General features: G+C 49.9%; 10 protein-coding genes across 10 annotated transcripts; 4 read left to right on the top strand and 6 right to left on the bottom strand.

The window, feature by feature from the left end:
* Positions 1 to 407: 407 nt before the first annotated feature.
* Positions 408 to 1,546, top strand: Pdw03_0533 (MRNA decapping hydrolase, putative; the record flags this gene model as incomplete). The annotated part of the gene is made up of 3 exons (XM_014675112.1): positions 408 to 489; positions 545 to 1,222; positions 1,305 to 1,546. 3 exons carry the CDS (start codon positions 408 to 410, stop codon positions 1,544 to 1,546), a joined length of 1,002 nt encoding a protein of 333 aa, XP_014530598.1.
* A 244-nt stretch (positions 1,547 to 1,790) lies between these two features.
* Positions 1,791 to 3,180, bottom strand: Pdw03_0532 (putative integral membrane protein; the record flags this gene model as incomplete). The annotated part of the gene is made up of 4 exons (XM_014675111.2): positions 1,791 to 2,257; positions 2,331 to 2,395; positions 2,455 to 2,957; positions 3,028 to 3,180. 4 exons carry the CDS (start codon positions 3,178 to 3,180, stop codon positions 1,791 to 1,793), a joined length of 1,188 nt encoding a protein of 395 aa, XP_014530597.2.
* Positions 3,181 to 4,073: 893 nt separating this feature from the next.
* On the top strand, positions 4,074 to 5,234 carry Pdw03_0531 (Ubiquitin Carboxy-terminal hydrolase L3; the record flags this gene model as incomplete). Its single annotated transcript, XM_066099633.1, has 4 exons — positions 4,074 to 4,076; positions 4,204 to 4,268; positions 4,349 to 4,464; positions 4,534 to 5,234. 4 exons carry the CDS (start codon positions 4,074 to 4,076, stop codon positions 5,232 to 5,234), a joined length of 885 nt encoding a protein of 294 aa, XP_065957360.1.
* Positions 5,235 to 5,500: 266 nt separating this feature from the next.
* Positions 5,501 to 7,418, bottom strand: Pdw03_0530 (Major facilitator superfamily domain, general substrate transporter; the record flags this gene model as incomplete). The annotated part of the gene is made up of 5 exons (XM_014675109.1): positions 5,501 to 5,869; positions 5,934 to 6,266; positions 6,317 to 6,473; positions 6,533 to 7,042; positions 7,189 to 7,418. The coding sequence occupies 5 exons, from the start codon at positions 7,416 to 7,418 to the stop codon at positions 5,501 to 5,503; spliced, it is 1,599 nt and encodes a 532-aa protein (XP_014530595.1).
* Positions 7,419 to 7,900: 482 nt separating this feature from the next.
* On the bottom strand, positions 7,901 to 9,403 carry Pdw03_0529 (MT-A70 family; the record flags this gene model as incomplete). Its single annotated transcript, XM_014675108.1, has 1 exon — positions 7,901 to 9,403. One exon carries the CDS (start codon positions 9,401 to 9,403, stop codon positions 7,901 to 7,903), a length of 1,503 nt encoding a protein of 500 aa, XP_014530594.1.
* Positions 9,404 to 9,998: 595 nt separating this feature from the next.
* On the bottom strand, positions 9,999 to 13,560 carry Pdw03_0528 (RNA binding protein Jsn1, putative; the record flags this gene model as incomplete). The annotated part of the gene is made up of 3 exons (XM_014675106.1): positions 9,999 to 10,004; positions 10,075 to 13,336; positions 13,403 to 13,560. The coding sequence occupies 3 exons, from the start codon at positions 13,558 to 13,560 to the stop codon at positions 9,999 to 10,001; spliced, it is 3,426 nt and encodes a 1,141-aa protein (XP_014530592.1).
* Positions 13,561 to 13,759: 199 nt separating this feature from the next.
* On the bottom strand, positions 13,760 to 14,460 carry Pdw03_0527 (uncharacterized protein; the record flags this gene model as incomplete). The annotated part of the gene is made up of 4 exons (XM_066099632.1): positions 13,760 to 13,796; positions 13,945 to 13,975; positions 14,157 to 14,220; positions 14,284 to 14,460. 4 exons carry the CDS (start codon positions 14,458 to 14,460, stop codon positions 13,760 to 13,762), a joined length of 309 nt encoding a protein of 102 aa, XP_065957359.1.
* Positions 14,461 to 15,764: 1,304 nt separating this feature from the next.
* Positions 15,765 to 18,139, top strand: Pdw03_0526 (Signal transducer, putative; the record flags this gene model as incomplete). Its single annotated transcript, XM_014675104.1, has 2 exons — positions 15,765 to 17,715; positions 17,772 to 18,139. The coding sequence occupies 2 exons, from the start codon at positions 15,765 to 15,767 to the stop codon at positions 18,137 to 18,139; spliced, it is 2,319 nt and encodes a 772-aa protein (XP_014530590.1).
* A 1,753-nt stretch (positions 18,140 to 19,892) lies between these two features.
* Positions 19,893 to 21,143, top strand: Pdw03_0525 (Life-span regulatory factor; the record flags this gene model as incomplete). Its single annotated transcript, XM_014675103.2, has 3 exons — positions 19,893 to 20,101; positions 20,238 to 20,297; positions 20,426 to 21,143. The coding sequence occupies 3 exons, from the start codon at positions 19,893 to 19,895 to the stop codon at positions 21,141 to 21,143; spliced, it is 987 nt and encodes a 328-aa protein (XP_014530589.2).
* Positions 21,144 to 21,903: 760 nt separating this feature from the next.
* On the bottom strand, positions 21,904 to 22,774 carry Pdw03_0524 (uncharacterized protein; the record flags this gene model as incomplete). The annotated part of the gene is made up of 2 exons (XM_066099631.1): positions 21,904 to 21,966; positions 22,100 to 22,774. 2 exons carry the CDS (start codon positions 22,772 to 22,774, stop codon positions 21,904 to 21,906), a joined length of 738 nt encoding a protein of 245 aa, XP_065957358.1.
* Positions 22,775 to 24,744: the final 1,970 nt, after the last annotated feature.

The following is a 24,744-nucleotide window of genomic DNA, read 5'->3' as shown; positions in this document are numbered from 1 at the left end:
TGGTTTGGTTAGGATGGAGTTGATGGAGAAATCATTGTAGATTCTATGCTATCTATCAATTGCATCTGAGCATTATTCTGTGATGCATCATTGCTTCTGCTTGGAACTGAGTACTGGGGTCTGCTTACAACCTTCACCAAATCCGAACCAAGTGTTGACGAAGGCTTGAGAGGAATTATTCTCAGTTCAATGCGCTCAATGGATATACGTAGGGCTCCATGTATCAGAATATCAAAGCAACCCTACTATATGATATAGATCGAGTCTAAGCAGATGAATTTTCGCATTGCCCCTCTTATAGATCTACACCAAACCGATAAGCCTGACCGCCCCACCCGACAAAGATGAATGAATCGTACAAAACCTCTTGAACTTCCCTACAATCCAACATTGAAAGCCTCCCAATCATGGTCGACTCCCTAGACACTGACAAGCTCGCCCCAGAGGCACTAATCACCAAATTCCAAGTGAGCAAGCTCCTCAAACAAGGTCCGACTCATCCACTCCACCCCCGCAACCAAGAGACTAAAAAAAGCCCCTCTAGACCAAAACGGCCGACGAATCGCCCTCCTAGGCACAATTGACAACACGCAAGGCATCTTAACAGCCGAGCGAGCCGCCTTCGCAACCGAATCCCTCGCGGTACTCCAAGCCTTCCACTCAGCAATCTCTCGAATCAACAACTTGGGTGACAACGACATCTACCGGTGGTACCTGGCCTCCTCAAGCGGCAACAGTGACCCAACACCAGCCGAAGCGTCCACCAACCCTCACCAAGACCTCAAACTCAACCTCATCTGGCCCTGCACAGCGCAGCACATCAAAAAGTACTCCGACCAGCAGCTGCGCATGGTAACAGAGACGGCGGAGATATACCGCACGCACGTGCGGCCGTACATGCAAGCGAAACGCGAGGAAGGACGACTGAACTGGGTGTTTAATATTCTCGAGGGTAGGACTGAGCAGGAGGATGTGATTCTACGGGATGAGGGACACGGGCCGCAAGATGGGTTTTTGATGTTGCCTGACTTGAATTGGGATCGGAAGAGTGTGGGGTCCCTGCATTTGTTGGCCTTGGTGCAGAGGAGGGATATTTGGAGTTTGAGGGATCTGAAGAAGAGCTTTGTGCCTTGGTTGAAGTATTTGAGAAAGAGGGTGCTTGAGGCTACGGTTTCTATGTATCCTGCTTTGGAGGAAGATCAGATCAAGCTTTATGTTCATTGTGAGTGGTTGGGGGATTGTACTGCGCTGGATATCGTTCCATTGAACATTGGATGGTGTTTTGCTGACTTTGAATCTCGCAGATCAACCGACGTACTACCATTTCCACATCCACGTTGTTCATGTTATGCTGGAAGCTGGTGCAACCCAGGCAACGGGTAAGGCTTTTGGACTGGAGAACTTGATCTCCCAGCTTGAGACTTTGTCTGGAGATGGGGACGCTAGTCTGGCCGATGTTGATTTGACATATTTCCTGGGTGAAGCTCATGAGCTGTGGACGGAGATTTTCGAGCCGTTAAAGCAGGGAAAGCATCCTAGTCGATAGAGGGGAGTTGTTATAGGTCATTTCAGATGCACATGGGCCAGACATTTTAATGACTGAATGAATCGAATACAACCCATTCGTCATAATTATCAAGTTGCACCCCTATCCACAACTATGATGCCCGCTTGCTAGGAAGTGTTGCACTGTGCAGACCCAGAAAAGAACGAAACAGTAAATGATGAAATTTACAGGGGTTTTTTTTTTTTAAAAAAAAAAAACCTGTTCATAATGTAACGTTGATCAATTATACATGTTCCCTGACAACTTTCCTTTCTGAATCGTCCCTTTCCGATGAAATTTGCGTAACCTCAAATGTGCGATGAATCCCCAACCCAACATCTGGCAACCGAGGCGAAGGCCGATCAATAGTCAACCTCTCCTCGCTGCTACTCGGGCTCGTGCTATAGGCATCGTCAGTGTCCCTCTGGCGCTGGCTTTGGATAGTTGTGACAGTGACCGCAAGCTTATCCGGTCTCAGGCGAGACTGCACGCTACTGTCCAGCGAGCTTAACGGAAAGGGACCATTTTCACCACCGCCCAATGGGCGCGAGGCAGACCTTGAGCGTCCGCCCGGAAGTCTAGAGGAGTAGTATGGGTCTGAATTAGAGCCGGTCCAGGCGCGGAGGAGGGGTCGGAGCGTTGCGAGACTACCGGCGGTAATACCGAGGCCTGCTTCGATGTTAGACCAAACGGCAATTTGATAGGTTGCGTCTAGAATGAAGGGATTTGGTTAATATTTTGCTCAACTGTTGGTCGACCATGCGGGGAGGGAGCAGGAACATACAGAGGAAATCGGGGTCATAGAATGTTTTGACGAAGGGGAAACGGACGATCACGGCCGCCGAAGCACTATGGAATCTTGTCAGTGATCTGGAAGGAGTCCGGAAACTCAAGACGAGGAAACATACATGCAGGCCATGCTTAAGATGCCCACGACAGCGATCTTGGTCTGGCGCTTCATGTGAAGTTTGTGGACGAGGAAGACGGGCAACGAGCCGACGGTGAAATCACACAGTGCGGCAAATGAGCTGTAAATGTAGGTCATCATAACTATGATCTTCACATCCATACATTTTCCTGTGATAGCCGGATCCTCGGCCACCCGAGTCCAGAAGTATTCCAGTGGCCTGCACTGGAGGAGCATGAGGAACATGAAAATCAGGCCTGCTATGACGGTCAAGACCATGATGACATAGAGGATCCAGATATGAATGCGTTTGACGGTGATGCGCATTAAGAAGATGCAGATGGAAATCTTGCATCCAACGGAGGCAAAGCAATAGGCGATCTCGCAGAGCCACCAGTACTTCATTGCGATGCGACGATTTTCGACGGGGAGGTGTTCGAACTTGTAGCCTGTGCCATAGAGCGTGCCTCCGATCATGGTTCCGCAGAACATGGCGTAAAATAGCTGCAGCAAATTGGATCTGTAAGATCTTGTGACTCTACAAAGCCCTTTCGGGGTTCCAGATTGAACTTACCAGTGCAATTACCATAGCTCCATCATCCCATCCAAATGCCTTTACGATCCACCCGCGCACATAGATGCGCAGCATCACTGTGATGGTGGCGATCGGCAGAAAGACCGCGGCGATAGTCTGAACCGCCGTTTTTCGTTGGTGTTCGTCGGTCATATCGCCTAGTACATGTCATGCCGGGAAGAATTCATATATGTGGGGGAGAAAGATTCTTAATAAAAAAAGTTCTCCTGTCACGACCCGCAAAAAGCTACAAAAATACAGGGGCAAACAGGAAAGAACTGGAGCCGTTTCGCCCTTAGGCTGGCCAAATGGGCTGGCCAAAAATGGGAGTTTTAGTCGAAGAAAAGAACGCTAAGCCAACCTTGAGACAATCGATGACATAGCACGCCTCATGATTATGGTCAGAGTATAAAATAGGGTTGAACAAAGGTAGCTGGAATTCATTCCACGTTGAGTGTGAAAGAAGGATATGATCTTCTATGCATTAATTAGCAACATATAGTAGAGGATTAGAACTGCCGAGCACAAACATGTGGCAATGAGACAAGACCCGGAGATTCCGGTATAAGGAATTCCACTAGATTTTCAGTAGCCAGTCTGGGAAGTTCTCGGCAGAGAGTTGCAAAAGCTACCATGTCGTTGGGTCAATGGGGGGGGGGGGGGGGGGGGTGTTCTCCGTAGCTTCATTTGATCTAGCCCCGTTTCCCATTTTTAATGAGCCCGGAAATTGACAGGGGTCCCACGGGACATCAGTGTGCCAATCCAGTCACTGCTGGCGGAGACTCGACGTTTGCGGAAGGAGTGGCCGATTTAGAGGCAAAGTGGCGATTTGACAATCTGACGCTAACGGCACTAGTTTCCTGGAAACAATGTCTTTCTCGGTATCCACTTTTGAGTGGTTCTCAGCGGTGATTAGCATGATCCTTGTTGGAGGAATGATCTTAATCCTGCTAGATGGGAAGTGCAGAACTGTCCCAAGAAAGCTGAATCTGTTGCTGTCGATATGGAACGTGGTGTGTGCAAACAGGGCAAAATACTCGCCTGAAATGGTAGCCTTGTTTTTCAGGCTTCTCGGGCCAATCCAACTCTTTGGGAAAGTATAACCCGATGCAGATAAGTTGTACATATTTTGTACATAAAGATTTATGACCCTATCATCTTGTTAATGATGTCTAGATCCCCAAAAAAATTACAAGGAGAGAAGTCCACTATGTCCAACAAACTGTCAAAGCTCCATTAAAGTAATTAAGATCGAAAGGTCCCCATTTTCTACTAGAAATCGTGGAAGCTAACGGACCCCGCAATCCTTCCCCCCTCCCAGCCCTTACCTTATCCTAAAGACATGCGAACAACACAATCATAAACAAGAATCACCAAGCCCGCATACAATGGCACACGTCGATGTTCCAGCGACGCAAAAGGCCTTCGTGCCATTAGGTTTGCCCTCACCTCAAAACCCCCGCCCCCAAAATGGCCTCGAATCCCAAACTAACCCCTCACCCCCAGAAAATAACCCAGAAGTCATGTCACACCTAGTACACCAACTCGGCCTCGCCCCAACATTTGGCTTCACCGATGTATTCTCCATCGACGAACCCGATCTCCTTGCCTTTGTCCCCCGCCCCTCCCAAGCCCTCCTCCTCGTCTTCCCCGTCTCACAAACCTACGAAGCCTCGCGCGAAATCGAAGACGCCTCTAAACCAACCTACACGGGCTCCGGGCCCTCGGAGCCTGTAATGTGGTTCAAGCAAACTATACGGAACGCATGCGGGCTGATCGGGCTGCTGCATGCAGTTTCAAACGGCGAGGCCCGGAAACATGTCGTCGCCGGCTCGAATTTGGATACGTTGCTTCGCGAAGCGGAAGGACTAGAGCCGATCCAACGGGCGGATCTGCTTTACGATAGTAAGGCGCTGGAGAGTGCGCATGCTGATGCGGCGAAGCTGGGGGATACGGCTGCGCCGGCGGCGGAAGATAATGTCGATTTGCATTTCGTTGCTTTTGTTCGGGGGGTTGATGGGACCCTTTGGGAGTTGGATGGGAGAAGGAAGGGGCCTTTGGCTAGAGGTGTTTTGGAGGACGGGGAGGATGCGCTTAGTGAGGCTGCGTTGGAGTTGGGGGTGAGGAGGTTTTTGAAGATGGAGGCGCAGGGAGGGAATCCGGATTTGAGGTTTAGTTTGGTGAGTTTGGGGCCGTTGTTTGATTAGGGGGGTTCGGGGTATTTCTGGATCTGGTATTCGGATAGACAGTATGTCTTTCTCAAGCTGTGCTTTGAGGCAGTAGTGGGTTGATAAGTACGTTTAATGATGTTTCTGTGCCTGGCATCCCGATGAAAGAGTAGGCAGGATATTCTGGGATGCGATGTATGTATATACATGCCCAGGGAGATCTAGTGTCTCTAGATATCGCCCCCATTTTGCTCTTCAATCCCAATGTCGACCCTCTTCGATACTGAATAGACCAGCTCAGTAGGCTACCTCTTCTCATGCTCCGTGATATCAAAAGTAGAAGACATCCCAGAATCGGCATTAACAGTAACAGCTGTCTTCCCACCAGCCTCCTCGGAAATCAACCGATCGTTTGACGGAACGTTATTGCCCTGTTTACCAATTGTTAAGAACGGCACCAAAAGCAGAGACACGCCCGAAGCGGCAGCCGCAAACCAATAGACCGAGAGGTAAGGCCGAATCGCAGGCGTGGAGGTGGTCATACGAAGGGCGACTGAGCTCTCCACAGAAGTGGCAATGCCAACGCCCAGGTTGTTACACAACTTGATGACAGTGTTGAATATACCGCCGGCAACGGATTGCTGGGATGGTGGGAGGGTAGACATCACGTACATCTAGATGAAGTTAATCAATACCCCTCAAAGACAAGGAATGGACAGGGCATGGAGCTGAGCGTACATTTGTGACGTTGAATTGGATGTCAGCACCAACAACTACAAGAACTAGCGCTGGGAAGATAAATGCCCAATAGGTAGCTTCTTGCTTCATGAAGCTCAGGATAAGGAACGAGGCTGTATACGCCAGTGCTCCGATGCCGGTTAGGATTTTGTTGCTTACGCGGTGCAGGACCAGACCGCAGACGACGTTGACCAGCACCCCGTTGACAACCATTGGGAGTAGCTGGACGGTGATTTCAAGGGCAGACAAATGTTTTAAGTTTTGAAGGTAGAGGGAGAGGAAGAAACTGACGGCAGAGAACCCCATGAAGCCAAGGCAGCAGGCTCCGATGAGCTGAACAGTTAGTTTTGGCCTAAATCTCCTTGGAAAGGGGGCATACACACAAGGGAGAAGTTACGATCTTGCCAGACCCAAAGAGGCATCAGAGGGTTTGTAGCAACGGATTGCCAGTATAGAAATGCAACGAGAAGGAAAAAGCCCACAAGAAGCAGAGCAAGAACGTATTCCGTTTTCCAGCCATCTGGAGCATCTGCAGCGAGACTACTTGAGTAGTCAGCGGAAATCCCAAGAAATTATCCGGTTCACAAGGGAAAACATACGAAAGCGAACTCGAGAATAACGCAAACCCAACAACAATCAAGATCATCCCAAGAAGATCTAATTGCTTCAAAGCCTGAACACTCAAAGGCGTCCTAGTAAACCCATCAGTGGGCACCGTCCAGACGGTCAAAATGGTAAAGATGGCATAGACAACCGCAAGGGCCCAGAATGAAGCGCGCCAGTTATACAAATGCGCCGCGACACCGGAAATGATCATGCCACCGACAAACCCCAGCGGGTTTCCCGCGCTGAAGCAGGCAAAGGCAAGGTTCTTTCGCTTTGAGGGCTTCTCGTAAGTTGCGCCTAGAGTGCCGACCGCGGGTGGAACGACGGCGGCTGCGAATAAACCTAGAACTCCAGAGAATATATCCATGTAGAGGGCGTTTTTTGCAAAGCCGACGATGAGTAATGAGATGGTGAAACCGCCCATGCCGATGATGAAGAGCACTTTGCGTCCGAACATGTCGGCTAGCTTTCCGAAGGTGAGAAGGAAGGCGCCGCTAGTAAGGCTGTTTATGTTGATTGCATGGTTAGTGGTTCATGGTTCTTTGATATTTGATATTTGATGTTTGTTGTATGGTGAGTGTGGGAAAAGCATCGATCAAAGTTGCATATAAAAACTGGGGAAGCTTAGAAAAATATGGGGAGAACGTACGAAGCACCGGCATTGATCCAGGTGATTTCAGCGGAATTCATATGTAAATCCCTGCCAATGGATGCAGTCACTCCCACAATACAGCCCTGGAAGAACGACTGCTGGCCAATGGCCATCGTGGCAGTTAAGACGAAGAGAACTTCTTGGAAGGTGCTGTTGAAACTTTTTGGACGTTCCGAATTGTCGTTGACCCCTGGATCAATTTCACCATTTTCTTGATCCTTAGCCATTTCCGGAAGATCTTAGACAGAACCGTTGGAAACTTCTGTCCACTCGATGAGGCTGAATTCCTTCGGCGGGTTTGGGGGTCACGCGGGGTTAATTTAAGCGATAGAGGGTTTTTCCCACGTTTCCCAAGAGATTTTTAATAGAAATTAAGATGTCTGTTCATCACTGCAGTTGAGTCGCTCGAGGTTACAGTTGCAATTCCAATTAAAAAGATGAAATTTGTCAGCGCAGCAGGATTTCCGCGCTGTTCACTCATCGGGATGAAAGGGACTCCGGGGGGAATAAGCATGCGGTGTGTTCGCCCGGGATAGGACCTCCTCTATGTATATATAATGCACCATACATCATATACAACATGCACCAAGTATGTATCACCACGTATACACAAGTGCTGAGTCAATAGGTAGCCCCCGCTTGTTGACAGCATAGGAGGTCACCGATTAACGTAACGCTTCTGACCGACTCTAAAACCCGACTTGGACAGTCATGCATATTCATGCATGTCTGTATTCTTTGTACTCCCAAGATCGACCCAGCACTCCCGTTCATTGAACCGGAGGACCTCATTGCCAGCAGCCCACCAGCCAGCTGTCAAGTTGCGCGCAAAAACCTCGAGGGCAGAATAACTCTGGAGTTGACCAGTCTCCGTGAAAAACACATTCTCAAGAATCGATTTCAGATTCGGTTTACGAGAATGCAAGTCCGGAACCGCAGCGATAACTCGTCTCGTGGTAATGGCCTCACTCATCCGCGTCAGATCATCCATTTGAGACAGGGGTGGTGCATTTTTGGCGTTGCCAATAGCACTGAGGTTGGAATTGTGGCTACCCTTGCGGCCAATGACAAGGATCTCATATGGTTTTCGCCAGAGCCCGTCCAGTGCAGAGATCGGTTGTCCGTCCCATGTAGTCTTGACCCAGATCCATTCCTCGCAGATCCAAAAGCCTGCGCCGCTCAAGGCCTCGTATGCTGCTCGTCGGGCTTTGTCCGCATTCGTGATCCATATAGCAGCTATAGACTGCTCGCTTTGGATGGGGTCCGAGTGGGATTCAGATGAACGTAGCCCCTGCTTTGTTGTCGGGTCATGTGAGTGGATGCAGAGTATATCTCGTAACCCTTCGGTAAGCACATCCATCTCAGAATATTGATGTGTTGGGTAATGCCCGCTGCGTCGCACGGATTTGTTTGGCCAGGGCGGGTCCATGAGGATGAGATTGAATTTCCGGTACTGAGGCAGACCGGGAATAGGATATCCATTGGATACAGATGGCCGGTCGGCTTGGGCTTGAAATAGAGGTAGTGTACAAAGCACAAAGCTTGACTCAGGTGGAACGACATATTCACACGAATGAGAAATCAATTCACTACCGTACCAGTTTTCAACCCTGAGGATTGCGTGCTCTGGTGATGGATTCTTGACAATGGCAAGATCTGATAAAGACTCGAAGTTATTCAACGAGGTAGTCGATAGAATCGTTGGTGGTTCATTTTCAGTTGAAACATGGCCATCCAGCGCAGACTCTAGGGGCACGTATTCGTTTCCCCTCCGCCGCTTCCGTGTATGCTGCTTCGATGCTGTGGTAAAATGAGATTCAGACCCAATAGGCACCGCTCGAGCCTTACACCATCGGCGATCATGGGAATACCCAGCCTTGATAGTTTCGAGGGAATCCCTCACGAGTGGCAGGATCAGTTCCGAGTGGAACCGCTTCTCGGAGATTGGAATCTTGTTGAGGACCTTAGCAAGAGCAGCTGGCGTTTTAGGCTCAGTAGAAGGGTACGGTTCTTTGATAGGTGAGCATGAAAGTAGGTTCAGGATCTTCCTGCAATGGCCTTTTTGTGTTCCTGAACTTGATTCTGGGGATGGTTGTTGGTGTGTTGCTGGCCTCCCTTCTTGCGCGAGGGCGATTGAATGCGGGATGTCTAAAAGGTATGTTTTTGTGTCCTGGAAGAGAATTGCAGTCTCCTCTTGGCTAGTATTGCTCATCTCTGAATTTCTCTTTCCCTAGTTGGTGATGGTGAAAGTGAGCGGGTTGCACCGGGTAGGTGTGGAGGTTTCAGAACTCGGCCTCAGATAAATTCAACATTGGAGGGATTTTGATAAAGTTGATTCTTCTCAATTCGACTAGATTCAAATTATTTACATTCACCATGACATCGTATCTTTTCACATCTGCATCAATTCACTATGCTTCCACTAGGCAGCCAAAATCTCGATCTTAAAACAATAGACAGAAGAGAAAAAGCTCCATCATAACGATCACAAGGTAAAAGGTCATTCAAAACGCTGAAGAAGATACAAAACTGGGCCTCCACCCAGAAGAGACACAAGACTTTTTTTCACCACCGAATCCCCATGCATCCAGTTCCTCTCCCGGGTCCGATTTACCCCTGCCGGCGATCCAGCGTCCGATCAGGGCAAAGAGATAGGACAGTGAAATCACAACACGTAGCTAGATAAACCCGCTTGGTCTCCATGAAAAATTTCAAAAATGAGAAAAAAAAGAAGAAGTGATGGTCGAGAAAATTTATACATGTAGATGGTAAGGTAGATCGATTATAAATCATACGCGAAGATGGGATCAAGGCTAGGCGCAAGGCATGTACGTTAGTTTTGCCGCAGCACACGGTTTAGGGCCGATCCGAGAATGAACTCACCCGTCCACGTCGGCCTCCGCCCGATTGCCCCTGCACAGGCTGTGCCTGGGGGTAGTATTGCAGAGGATATTGATACATCTGGGCAGGGTTGCCAACGGGGCTGAACTGTTGGTAGTTGTTCTGGGAAAGCATCTGGCCCGGCCCGGTGGACAGCGAGGGAACCTGCTGCGGTTGCATAGATCGTAAGCTGTCCACAGCAGGGGAGCCAGTTGAGTAGCCGTAGCTGGCGCCCGGAATGCCAGGGTAGCCCGTGGAAACGCCACGAGCCTGTGCGGCAAGGAAGGCTTGGTATTGCAGCTGCTGGTGACTCAGAGGTTCCTGGCTGTATCCGCCTGCACCGGCAAGACCGGTCAAGTGGTTTCCGAGCCCGTTGCTCGAGTATAGATCAAGGGACGGAGGGTTGGACTGGTCAGCGGAGATCGGACGGTTGTCAGGGTTCTGTCCAAACGTGTTGGGAGCAAACTGCCCATTGTATTGTCTGTCCATGGACGGCTGGGCCGGATAACCTGTGCTCCCGTGACGAGAGGATTGCCGGTGTTGCGATTTCTCCGGGGTGGAGTGCTCACGTCCATGGTGATGCTCCCGCCCGTTACCTCGTGAAGAGAGGCCCACTTCATCCATTAGACGCTTATAGCCTTGGCTTGGGGAAGCTTTGAGCTTCGTGAGAACCTTGGACACGTTCTTCACGACCTCAGTCCGCATTGACTCGTCAAAGAACGGAGTAGTCAAGACCTTGAAGATCAGAGTTGCACCAGATGTCTGATCACTCAGGATCTTCTCCAAAATTTCATCGCCGGGGCTGAAGAAGAGTGCCTTAAGAACTATGTCCCGAGCATCTGGCTCGTTACGCTGGTTGATCACCTTGAGGACAGTCAAGTAGGCAACCTTGTGCGTGCAGAGGTGAACAAGGTGAGGCACGAGTCTCGGAGCCAACACTGTTCGGCGGCGAGGGAATGTGCACGTATCAAGGAACCAAGTGAGCAAAAGAGCTCCGTTGGCATTAGTAGCCAGCTGCACACTGTGGAGAGCAATGGCAGATGCAAGCATCCGCTGCTGATCCTTGGTGGCATGGTGGCTTTCGAGACAAGCTCGCATTGCTCGGGCGCCGAAACGTCCTTGGGCGATTTCCCACATTCGGTTGAGCATAGACTCAAAGATGAAGCTGTTGAAGGGGCTGGCAAATCGCAGGCAGCACTGCAAAACGTAGTTTCCATACTGATCCAAGAAAAGAGGAACAGTGTATGGGCGGAGAGCATCAACAATCAACTGCATCTGCCCAGGAGTCTTCGCGACATCAATGATCTTCTGCGCAGCCCAAGTACCGTTCTTGTGAACACCAATTTCAGAAAGATGGGGTGCAATGTGAGACAGCATCTGCTCCTTGGTGGATTCAGAGCAGAATTCGAACAGTTTCTGAACCACTGTGTTGCCCAAATAATCGGACGCGAGCTCTGCAACCTCAGGAAGCATGGCCTCGGCAGTCTCCTCAATCTCTTGGATCGAACAGGCGCCATTGTCAATGCGCTTCCGAATGTCACGGAGACGAGGGGCGTCGAACATCCGGGACTGGCTCGTTTCCTGGACCGATGGGATTTCATCCTCGAAGGCTTGGAACGCAATGGAAGTTTGAATACTTGTCGTGATGTTCTTCAAGTCATTTTCAGTTGCGCCGAATTCTTGCACAATTTGCACCATCTCAGGCAACAGATCAGCCAGAGCGGGAACCTGAGGGATGATATGGGCGTTGTCTGCTTGATTTGCCCCATCTGCTGCTGCGAGACTTGATCTGAAGTTTTGGTCAGGAGTTGGAGACGATTGGATGCCATTTGCACCAGGAGTACCAGTGGCCGATGCACCAGGAACCTTGGCATAACCAATTCTTACGGGGCCTGCGCCTGGGAAAATCTCCTTGCCATTGAGCAGCGACTTGGCTTGCACAGCGCTGTCAAGGCGATCAAAGTTGACAAACCCACAGTTCTTGTGAGTTAGAACACGGGTTGACTCAATCTTTCCATATATGCCAAAGATGGCCTCTAGTGACGTGACAGTTGTGGATACAGGAATGCTACCAATCCAAAGTGCCCGGGTAGGGCCATCCTGGTTGTTCTCATCCGCCATCTCACCGGCCTGTCGGCTACCCATCACGGGAATACCGTTGCCGCCAAGATGCATCAGTTGAACTGCCTCGGACAACTCGTCATACTCACCATTCTCGGGAATCTGCAGGTCGGCAGCACTGAAGCTGTTATCAAGGCGGGAAGGTGTGGCGAGGTAGTTGCGGATGGATGATCGCTGAGGAGGTGCTTCTAAAATGCCAGCAGTTCGCGCCCGGGGTCTGCTGACAGATGCATGGCTGGCAAAAGCCTGGACAGCAAGATTATGCTGGTGAATCTGGGCCTGTGTGGCGGCAAGTTGCGCGGCAGTTGCAGCGGCGGTTGGCGTCAAGGTGCCTGAAGGAAGTTGGGAGTAGCGGCTCTCATACTCAAGATCCTCGTCGTCCGCGTACTTCTCCTTAGCATTGACAGAGTATGATCGGAATCGATTATTGTTCTTCATCATCGCCAGCTCAGCCAGGAGTGGCGGCAGCGCCGAAGCTTGCTGTTGCTGCTGCTGCATCAAAACTTCCATCGAGGGACGTGTAAGAGAGGCCATTCCCTGTTGAGGGGTCTCAGCAAGGCCCAAGTAATCCAAGGTCTTCACATCGGTGTCCGCAAGTCCATCTCTCGAGAAAGAAGAGTGGCTAGGCGAAGTCGGCCCTTCCGAAGACCGAATGCTGGTTAATGTTGTAGCCCTCTCACGACTCGTCGACCAGTTGGTTGAAAACAGTGATGGACCGAAGGGGCCGCCCCCTCCCAAGAAGTTACTTCTTTGCGGCATGGAGCCAGCTCGAAGGCGAGATAGCGATGCTGGGTTGGGCACACCAGTTGCACTCACAACCTTTGAACCTGCATCTATGCCGGAAACGCCGGGGGGCCTAAAAGGACTAGTTGAGGGTGTTGGCCGTGAAGTTTGTGGCATATAAGGCTGCTGAAAATCCATCTCATTCAGTGTGCCCAATGGAGGGAAACGTGATGGAACCGTTCCAGCGCGGGCGCGGCGGCCAGGGCTGTCCATCGAGCCGTTGGTGGTAGTAATCAGATCGGGAAAGCTATCTTGACTCGGCGATTCGGGAATATTCTCGCGAAGCGGGGTTGAATGGCCGCTAGTCGGAGGGCCCCAAATACTGGGAGAAATGCCTTCTTGCGCTTGAATTTCACGGGCTCTGTGAAAAAAAATTAAAGTGTCAGCCACTTGATGCAGTTGCGTATCCCACTGAAAGCAAACCTACCGCTTCGAGTACAGACGTGATGCCAAATCATGAGAAGGGGAGCCAGCCCCCGGCCTCGAACTGCCAATGGACCCTGGAGAAGGTCCAAACGGCATTCTTGGGTTCCCAGACCCGGTCAGTTCACTGGGAGAGCTGCGTCCCGTCGAGGTACCCGACATGGGCTGGGTGGTTGGGATGTAATTGAAATTCATCTGGCCGTCAGGTCGCGAAACCGGCAAAATTATGGATTAACACTTTACGCCTGCAGCAAGGCGGTCCCCGAAGATCTTCCAGAATGTGATCTCCGCGTGAATGCCAAAACGGAGCAAAGTCAGAAATTAAAATGTAGCTTTGTCGTTCAAGATTGTGGGGCAGGAATCATGGAATAAGAATAGAGCGAAGGGTTGAGAGCACCCTAGAAACAGAAGTCGAAATTAGTTGGTGTTCGAAATGTGTGTGTTGTTGTTGTTGTTGGGGGGGGGGGGGGGGGGGGGGTCGCAAAGTGGGAGGGGTTGACAAAGCAATTCCACAAAGTCGAAATGGATCGTGAGGTTGTTTCGTACCTAACCCGATGCTTTCCAAATGCAAGCACCGCTGTGCAGTGTCAAGGGTCTTTGACGATAATCTCACCGTTTTCGCGGGACGTTTGACGATCTGCGGGTATCCCAAAGCAGTCGAGTTGATCGATTTGAACGAAAGAAAAAAAACAACTAGTCCTTTTCTATAGTCGTCAAATGCTCAAAAACACGGCAAATTCACAAGGATGGTCTGGCACGAAGTGCGTCAGGTGAGAAGTAAAAGATGGAAAGGATGATCCGGGTCCAAAGGGATCGAGATGGCTGGAGGTGAGTTAGTGTTGCGCTCCGAGAGTGTCTTCGACGCTAACCGAGAGTTGAATTCACCATAAGAATGCAGAAAGCCAAAGAAATAAAAAAAAGAGAGGTGAGGAAAAAGTCAAAGGGAGGATCAGAAGGGGAGAGGAAAAGAAGGAGAAGAGATGTTGGGGAGCTGGCCGGATGCCCGAGGAAGATTGCTGTGGTTGGTGGAGGGCCCTCGTTCAGCTTCACCCACAATTCCATTGTTGATTCAGATGAATTTTGGGGTTTAAAACATGGAATATGGTTAATTGAATGTATTTGGATCAATTTACGCTATAACTATATGATTGGTTTCATTCTCAATCGAGTTCTAACATGTTCAAGATGCATCACTACCTAGACGAACATCTACAAGTACTTAACTGCGTGTTGTGTATGTTCTACCATCCGAACATTCAAAAGAGAACAAAAGATGAGGAATTGGTAGTTCCTCCAGGCGTTTTGGCAATGGCTCAGCCCCATCGACTTCATCATTCAGGCAGACCTAGACATGGTAAGGTATCAACGAATCTATAAGGGGCGTAGAGGTATAGTACAGATGCGAGGCCTTTGAAGGCCCAGCAATCCCTCCAGAAAAGCCCAATTCAAAGTTCACTCGGAAGAAAAGCGCTCATGGCATGACCACGAAAAGAGAGACAAGAGTGGAAACCCAAAAAAAAGCCCCGCATTCCAATGCGTCATGTCTCGACGCTTGAGTCCTTGACAGGACATGGAGGAAGCAGGCTCATCAGAAATGTGAGAATATCGTCCTAATGTATGAGATATGATGCAATCGGTCATGTAAGGAGAATTGATTGAGGGGTTGAAACGACAAAAGACGGCGTTTTGAGTGCGCGCAAGGGATACGGGTCAGGTACGTGTCCTCGTCCTCGTTCCCTATCACAGGCGTCAGGCCGAGAACCCTCTCGGGTTGGTCAAGGTGGCTGTGTTAAAGGTGCAACTATAACATGTTGTAACGTCTATCTGTCGATTGCTAGCTTGAAGAAATCCAGGGTGCATTCTGGAACTTCACCGTGTTCACAAAGCCTCTAGAAGTATTTTGGGGCGGTTGGCGGAAAAACCGGGAGATGCCATGATTCATGGCATCGTGGTCTATGAAAAGGTGGATTGTCACTTTTAGAATAACGGTAGGAGTGGTACCAGTCACTATGCAATGGAGGTTATGACCAAATGAACTATTAGAGAAACCTTGTGTCGTTACTTGAAGGTCGGTGTAAACACGTTGGTGAAGACCATTGGTTAGATCATTTCTGTTCGCCTGAGGCATCAACTTCTCTTTCTCGCCACTATCTGTTCAAGCCACTCACTTAGCTTGCCAACTTGCGGTATCTTTCCATCACTTCAACAGCCCATATTTAATCGTGTGGCAGAGTTCATAACCTATATGCTATAGTTTTCCAAATTGGTGCTGACCATTGACTCGCGATTCAAGCATAGTTTGTCGCGCGCGCGTCCCCTTCTCGTGTCCGATGCTTCATCGTCCATTTTAAGGCGCCAGTAGCACCATGGCCGACGTTGTGGAAGAAGCTCCCTCATCTGGGACTCAGTTTTGGGAGGAAGAGGAGATGCCCGTGGAGTCATTGGTCAGAGGGCGCGCGAAACGAAGTACCGCAGGACTGCATATGTCTGCCCTCCTTGAAGCTGCCGCCGATGATGACTTGGCTCTTCTTTTTGAAGAAGTCGAAGACGATAATGATTTTGCGGACGTGGCAGACCCCGACGCAGAGGATGACTTGCTTGAATCGTCGGACGAAGATGAAGACCAGGGACCGAACGCGCAGAACGATTACGAGGGCGAACAGAAACTACAAAAGGACGAGCGCAAGAAGCGCAGAGCCCTGAATGATCTCCGGTTTCAGACCTTGCGCAAACGCGTCAAAATCGACCCGACCGCCCCATCCGCCATGTCCGCCGCTCCTCGTCCGAAGAAAAAGTCAGAGCGCATCTCGTGGATTCCCACGGTGGAGGATGGGCCTACTCGGCAGTCATCGCGTCGACAGACTATGGTCAATAAGGAGCTTACGCATGCTCGTCTCAAGGACAGCCAGGAAAAACGAGTCCGCATCATCGCTACAATGAAGGAGGCAGAGAAGCGGAAAGCGCATCTGAAGCCGAAAGAGATGACCCAGGAAGATCATCTTGCTGAGGCTGCAAGAGTGGAACGGCTTAACAGCAAAAGTTTGAACCGCTGGGAGCTGTCGGAAAAAAGAAAAGCGGACGAAAGACGAGCGAGGATCGAAGCACTACAAAATCGCCGTCTCGATGGTCCGGTGATTTCCTACTGGAGTGGTGTGGCTACATGGACGAATGGGCGTCTCACACGGGTGGGCAAAATCGACATCAAACCAAAGGCAGATAAAGAAGAATCGAGGAAGAGAAAGAAAGAGAAAGAAGATAAAGAGAAGGCTGCGGCGGAGTCAAAGGCCTTGGAGCCAACAACCACCGTTGGACCCGCCCCTGCCTCTTCCTCTACCACAGGCTCATCACAACCACCACCAGACTTCCATGCAGTTACTGGTCCAGCAAATCCAGCCCCCCCTCCCCCCTCCTTCACATTAGACCAAAAGACGCCTGAAAATAAGCCACCCGCAGCTTCGACTACAGAAAATGCAGACACCCTCGTGGTGTCTTCTGGGGCGAACGTCAACCAACCAGATGCAACCTCTTCGGAGACGAAGTCAATCACGTCACATGCCGAGCAGAGCAAGAATGAGGCTGTAGAAACGAAGGTCCTAGATTTTGACGCAAATACACCAATACCACTCTCTGTGCAAGATCAGTCTATCACCGCTGAAAGGCAACCCTCGGAGTCGTCTAAATCGGAGAGAAGGATGTTTGCTGTGGAAATTCCAGCGTCTCGTCATGCATTAGATTCTGCGGGCAATGGCTCTGCCCAAAAATTGTCTGAGCGGTCCCCCGCCAAGCACGACGATGTTATGGATATTGACCAACCTCATGCGGCTGCAGCGGCCACATGTTCTACCAAGGTTAATCAAGAAGGTCCAGGATCAAAGGGCCAGACAGGCTTGGCCCCTCCGCAAGTTGCCAGTGCCCAACCGACTTCGATAGAGATCCCTATATCACATGCTACTGGGACGACTGTACAAGAAGTACCGCCAGTGGATGACTCTCGACCAATTGAACCAGTCACGACTACCAGCTCTGGAATTCCACTGGCCCTTCAAGCCCTGCCAGCCACTGCAGTACCCGGTCAAGCCACGGTGCCCGAAAATGCCCCAGCTCAGAGCCTAAACCAACCATCCTCATTACAGTCCGAATCACAATTATCGAATGGAATGGTGAAGGAACCAGCACAACCAGAGACTCCAGAACCCCCTCCAGTGATTGAGCACACGGGGCGCTGTCTTACAATCTTGGAAAACTTTGATTATGCGACCGCCAACCATCGCAAATACAGCATGTACTTCAACGCCAAAAAGCCAGCTCGCTTGACAAGTACGCATCATTTTGATTCGTTGATAGGAATGTGTAAGGCTAACATCAAGTTATAGAAATCTCGTCCTCGCTTTGCGTCATCACCTCATTGCCATCGCGTTATCGCGATCCAGAAACCGCTCTTCCTTACGCCAATTCATACGCATATGGCCAAATTCGCCGTCTGCTGTCGGAAGGGTATATCTGGAGCTCGATGCTTGGCTGCTTTGTCGGGCCGGCTGAGGCTGCCCGTGGCGTACCCGAGCGATTTACAGGGAAGCCCGGTCCAGGCACAGTAACACTGCCGACCGACAAGGCTGAGGGTCAGGCCGACTCTACTACAGAGAAGAGGGTTGACGGACTTTTTCTTAGCGGGGAGGTACCTTTGACGCCCACCCCCGCCGCGACTCGAGCAGCGCCTACAGGAGGAGCCACTGGAGGTTGATCAAGCATCAGCGATTATTTGTACGACATGTAGTAGATACCCAGACAAAATCCCAAGCCTAAGAGCCCAAACGTCAGCATCCCCTCTACTCCACGAATACCTCATACTTTTCCACCGTCCAAATTTTACTGTGATGATGTGTTTTCTATGTTGATCAGATGTCACTAGCCCCACCATGAACAATCAATTCAAGCTCGCCCTGTGATATTCTACACCCCGATCTGGGCTATCCAAGGAACGAATTCGGGACCCGGCGGAAAGCAAGCGGGAAGAAAAAAAGACCACAAACAAACGGCTCCGAGGACGGTGGTCTTCTGAGGTAAACAGTGCAGAATATCCGGGAATCATTCTCGAAAGCCCCGATTTTCCCCATAGACCCGAAACACGGAAGATCGACGATTAGCACTCGAGGACTGATACCTAGGGAGTCCCACCTCTTTCTGCCGAGGCCCCAACCCTCTCTCGTAATAGGTAGACGTGTCTGACTCCGGAGTACCACATCGTCCCCGCAGAGATTCTCGATCGTTCCGATCCATTTTGGTTGTCGCCGTAGCCGGCAGTTCTTTTGATTACCGTGTCCGGAGTATGACCTTGACTACACCCTGCTTTGTGCAATTGTTTTTTTTTTTTTTTTTTTTTAAAAAAAAAAAGAAAGGGATGTAAATAAGGGACGGGGTATATTATACCCACTAGGTCATGTCATCTGGGTTTATATGCAATCCTTGTCGAGGTATTTATGGCGTCATTTTAGAATGGAGTCTCTTCCATGGTATATGGTATGTTGAACAAAATGTATCTGGATTGTGAGGAATGGTGTCTATCGATCACGCCAGATCCGATCCCCTCCGGAGATATGGTCACCACTGCATGCATATACTTGGAAGTCGACATCTGTGCGATTCAGACGTAGGAAAAGAGAAAAGGTCGCAAATGACGAAGTATCCTTCAATGACAGATCCGATGAGAAACAGAACGCCATACCAAGAAATATTAAGACCGACTTGTGGCCCTGAAGATGCTCGTCACTTGTGACTCAGCTGGTCTAGATCGGGGGGGGGGGGGGAGGATTGCGTGTTGGGGCAAGTACCCGGGGACCCGGGTAGTATTTGACAAGTACATTTTACCGGTTGGAGACAGCCAAAAGTGACTTCTCAGATACATGATCGAGTTTGGTTACCAAAAGTCTAGACGTGATCGTCTCATCCTACCGCATCAGCACGTTTCTCTTTCGTCTCTCAGGGCTTTTCCCTTTTGTATTTATTATCATCCAATTCATCCCGTTGATTCTTTTTGTGTCCCCCACTTTTACTACCTCTAGTTTCAGAGATTCTTCACAGATTTTTTTTTGGAAACTAGAAATTTCACCGTTGGTATGGCCTTATCTGTCCTCTTATCTCTCCCCACTCACAGGCTAAAGATAGCCTTGCATCAACATCCGAGCCCTCGAGTGTGTGTGTGTGTGTGTCAGATGCTAATTAATACCTTATCAGCATTTCTTTTCTTCACGTTTCTCAAATATACATATTCCGGTGTTTCTTCCTCTTTTTGTTTAAAAAAAAAAAAGCATTTGGATTCTCAATTGTACCGACTCGGCACATTCTAGGTGGAATCAAGACTTTCGACACAAATCCCTCAGTCTGTGCTCCCCCAGGGGTCCTTGTGCTCCACACTTGCTCCAGTCTGGGCTCCAGTCTCGGCGATAGAGTCTTTTTGATAAGAAAGTGAGGCATTTGAAAGTCTTTCACCGCCACCCATGACTCAAACAGCCCCCTTTCAACGCCGTTCCCCTTCCTCTCCCCATGCCTCTAAGTCCAAGTCTACTCGTCCAGCTTTACATCGACGAGGGACATCCGGTGCCAACGTGTTAATCTCTAAATTGGGCTCGGGACAAAAGGGAGCGAGCAAGCCGTCGACGTCTACGGACGATATCGAGTTTGACATGGCCAGTTTCTTGAACTTTTGGTATGTGTTTTAACTCCAAAGCCCTTATCTCTGAATCCTGCAGGGGTTTTTTTTTTCCCTCACATACCTGTTGCCGTCATTTGTGTTCCATACACCGATCTGTTCTTCAATGGACATAAAGCTGACCCAATTCCAGCGCCATGTGTGAGAACCAAATCACTGTCCCCAACAACACTTTGTTATATTGTAGCGAAAGGTATGTGGTACCCCCCTCGGTCTATATTTAGAGCCATTGATGCCCTCCCCTATCGAAAATTTATTGGGTGTGGAACCTGCATCATATATTCGTACTTGAATACTCATCATGTCCATTCATCTATATAGTTGCCGCCGCAAAGACTCCCGCAAACCACTCTCAGCATCACTCCCTTCAATGTCCTCGATGTCTTCCAACACTACACCACCCACATCTCCCCCTCTCTCTCCACGCACAATCGTGGCCCCATTGACCCCTACCAGGGTGCCAAGCCACTCCATCCCTGCCATGCGGATACCTATCCACGCGCATGATGCCAAGTCAGATCTCGACCCCACCGAATGGAAGCCCGTATTAGTGCGCAGCGCCTCATCCCTGGCATCTTCCGACGCATGGAACTATCTTTCTCAGTTCCACCGTGGCACCGGCGAGCTCATGCTCTCCCGCCCCACCGTCCAACGCAGCAGCTCCAGCTTTTCCGCCCTAGCTGGAGGTGTGGCCCCTAGCCACGTGCCCGGCCTGACGAACACCCCGTCCACCGTGGCCTCGTCCTTCAGCAGCACCGCCTCCGACTACCTGGGCAGCATGTACGAGGCTCGACCGCTCCCCCCTCGTCACAACCCCTACTTTTCCGGTACGAGCGTGACCAAGGGCGTCGAGCTGGTTGTCCCGCATATCGTTTCTGCGCATGAGGACCTCGGCCCCATCGGTGTCTCGGACAGTGGCTCCATCTTCCCTGCCAGCAGTGCTGTGTGGGAAGATAACTCTTATGAGAAACGCTCTGCTCCTATTTGCATGGCACGGGGTACCGGCGGCCGGCCCGTCGAGACTTGCATGAAGAACTGACTTGAACAAAGAAAAATGGACAGTTGGCTGTCCCGTGACATGAGTTGTGCTTGTCTCAGGCTGGATTCTCTTTTCTTTGTTTTCTTTCGGTTTACTTCTGCCCCGTCGCTTGTCCTTTTTTTTTTTCTTTTCTTTGGATACTTGGTCCGAGCTAGGTGTGGCTCTTCAACCTCGAAAATGATATGATCTGATGGATTTTGCTCTTTAATTTAATTCTTTACTATCTAGCACACCAGTGAATATAGATTTCTTAATGCGGGCATCTCTGGTATCTAGACCCAATGAAACCTTTGGAAATATTCCCATCCGCTCTGCCCAGACTCAGTAAATCAAGCAATGTTAGTCTAGTACTTTAATTCAACCCCGTTGGCTAGTGGACACAACTACCACCCAATCTAAGGTGCTTATCCGCTGTGCACGTGTACTGCCTGCAGGTGATGTACCACGTACTTGGGTTCAGGCTGAAATCTCAGTGGCGTAAAAAAAAAAAGGGCTACTGGTCGTTTTCAGTCGAAGAGGACGTTCTACCTCGTTGTGCTCTTACATCAGCTTAAGAAAGAAATTAACAGAAAAGAACGTTTTCTTAGCCAGGCAGGTGATGCAGCGACAAGGAACGAGGCAAATAATGAGTCAAATTCAAGACCACGGAAGAGAAATACCCTCAGATCTTCAAGATCTGTCTCATTCTGTATTATAGAAGAAAGACACCAAATTACCTCATCTCCCACAATCTCATAACCTCAATGTCCAAACCGGAATCTTAGAAATCAGAAGTAAAGCAGCACATGTAGCACTCATCAGCTGGCTTATAGACAGCCAAAGACTATGATTTTTTAAAAAAAAAGCATTAGCAACCCCATCCACCCACAGATGGCATAAAGACAAGAGAGATCTACATCTGTCTCTACGTCTTTTACGCAGAGAGATAACGAAAGAAGAAGAAAAAAAAAACTCACATAAGGCTTAGCACACTTCGTATCACTCTCATCTGCAAAGCATTTTCCCGCACAGAAAGTGTTCCCCTCATCTTTGCCATGATTAGGGCTAGTGAAGAGGGGAGGAGGTGCGACCTGCGAATCAGGCCCTAGCAGGTTGATTGGTGCAATGCCGCCCGATGTCCCGGCCGAGTCATCCTCGTCCTCTGAGCCCAAGGGGGCTGCGTGCTGCCAAGGTGAGTTCTGGGACTGATCTTGCGATGCAGACTCGGGGGCGTGAGAAGCGGGGGCGTCGTGGACTGGCATTGCAAATGGCATCGAGGCAGCTGGGCTTGGGTCATTGCCGTACTCAGGGGCCGGGATCTGGGCTTCAGACGGAGCGACGGGTACTTGGGAAGGTCGCACCACGAAGGTGCTGTGAGTCTGAGACGGCCATGAAGTTTGGACTTGGACTGGGGCTTGAGCTGGGGTGTGAGGAGTCGGTGCGGGGGTTTGATAGTCGTAGTCATCATCGAAATCGACGTTGTCGCTATATTGGGAATTTGGGTTTTGGTTGTAGCGCGGAGCCTGATTCGGATTTTGGTCGTTGTTCAGGTTTCCGTTTAGGGGTTTGAAGTATTCTAGTTCCTCAGCACTTGGGCCGAATTGTGCCGATGCGAGAGAGGCACCGAGGAGAAGGAGGGTGGAAAGATGCATGTTCAAATCAAGCTCTGGGTTTTCCTAGCCGCTGCTGTTTTTCTTTTTCGTGATGTGGATGGACGGCGGCTGGTTGTTGGTTGTCGATGGTCGTTATTGTCAGCGGCGAATGCACAATCAATGTGCCGGATGATAGCTACTTATGAGTATTTAATTGCGGACATTGGGAATGGAGGGTTGTTTTTATGTGTTGCTGGTGGCATTTTTTGGGCAGCTGTGGAATGTAGAATTTGGTTCCTTTGGTATGCACAACTTGTGGTTATCACACGGTTTATCAACTGAATAGGGCAAGTTTGTTGAACTACACAATTAGTTCCTTGCTTAGTGTAGCTCAATAGTCCGAACTTGACCTGGCGAGAGGTGTGAGCTTGGCTCATACTAACATCTGCGGGAGGGGATTGACAACGAGGACAACTGAGGTTCGCTGCCTTGATTAGTGTCACGCGTGTACAAGTATAGTTATAAAAGTCCACAATCCTGCCCCTGAGGATATCGTAAAAGCCGCTTGCACTGCCTCAGCGATATAAGATCATCATTAGAATGTTGAGGTAGGTTGAGGTAGAATAGGGTCTAGATGTCCATGGTGCACCACAGGAACCCAACATGGCACATCTCAACGTCACCTGGCCGCTGTCATGTTTACGTAAGGAAGTTACGTAAGGCTTTCCAGTTTTGGCATCAAGACACTCGGCATGGGATGCTCTGAGATGCCTATGATGAGCCACTGACTCGCTCTCTCTCCCCCTCGTGGATAACTTAGGCTCTCATTGAGAACATCCATGGATGTTTGCTCGGTGTTTTGTAAATATTAGGCTATATGTTAGCCTTAGAAATGCATATCCCCTTGACCGAGCTGTGGGTGACCTAGAGAACAAAAATTCATCAATGAAAGCACTTTGCAAAGAGACTAGCTAGGTCAACTCTTTGGAGTAGGTAAGTAGGCTGGGCCACTTAAGTCTATATGTGGGTGAACTAAGAGCATTCAGTTGACCACCATTCAATCCTCAGAGGTCTCACTGCACACCACTGTAGTCAAACCAAGAGCAACTGTGAAGAGCGTCACACCATATAGCGTTGGTTCCAGCTAGCTGCATTAACTAGTGCCGGTATTGAGACCTGCGACCTGAAGAAGTTCCGTCCTATCCCGATCACAGGGCATTCTCTCAAGGCTTCACATCCACAACAACTTCCAATGGATGTTAAGACCTTCACACATTGGCGGAGCACGGTCCGGTCTCCAAAATCCTTGCGAGCCTTGGGTGTACATCATAGAACGCAAGTCTGACGGTCGTTGTGTATCTCAATGTTGGAGCGCCGGTGGAGCCCCCCCAATAACCTCGTTTGGAACTATTTTCCTCATCACGGGTGGATCCAATTGGACGGGTTGAGGGATGGGGCTTTCCCTTCCCAGTTGTCTTTCCATCCTCTTGAGAAAGAAGACCGCACACTTCCATCCGTACGGTAGCTGCATGTGTCCTGCTAGGGAGAAATAGCAATTGGAAAGTCTAGAGATGTACTCTGAAGACGAGATTGAGCCCAGAAAATGTCAGGCATCAGTTGGTGGCAGAGATCCTTACTTGGGAGGTCAGGTGTCGAACCTAATCCATTTCGTCTTTGAAGTCGGTAGACCCTGTATCTACTTCTCACTCAAATGTCATCTCTATCCTGCCATGATACATCTCACCGTGACCGACAAGAAACCCTCATATCGACGGGTAAACGACCACAGAAAGAACCTCCCTTGTGCATCGAGCTGACCAGATGGGGCAGTTCCCATCCTGAGAAGGTTACCGATCATGTTATGTAACGACTGACTCGGACAGATCGGATGTCACCCACAAGTTGCAGCGGATGATGACAGCGTTGCCTGCCTTCATGGGGCCTAGGAAACACGACGACACGACGACACGACGACACGACGACACGACGACACGACGACACGACGACAAGTTTTCGCCGTGCACAAGGCC

The sequence above is a fragment of the Penicillium digitatum genome, chromosome 4 (assembly GCF_016767815.1).
Source record: "Penicillium digitatum chromosome 4, complete sequence".
In the NCBI taxonomy this organism is placed as follows: Eukaryota; Fungi; Ascomycota; class Eurotiomycetes; order Eurotiales; family Aspergillaceae; genus Penicillium; species Penicillium digitatum.
This window is presented reverse-complemented; position numbering and strand designations above follow the sequence as displayed.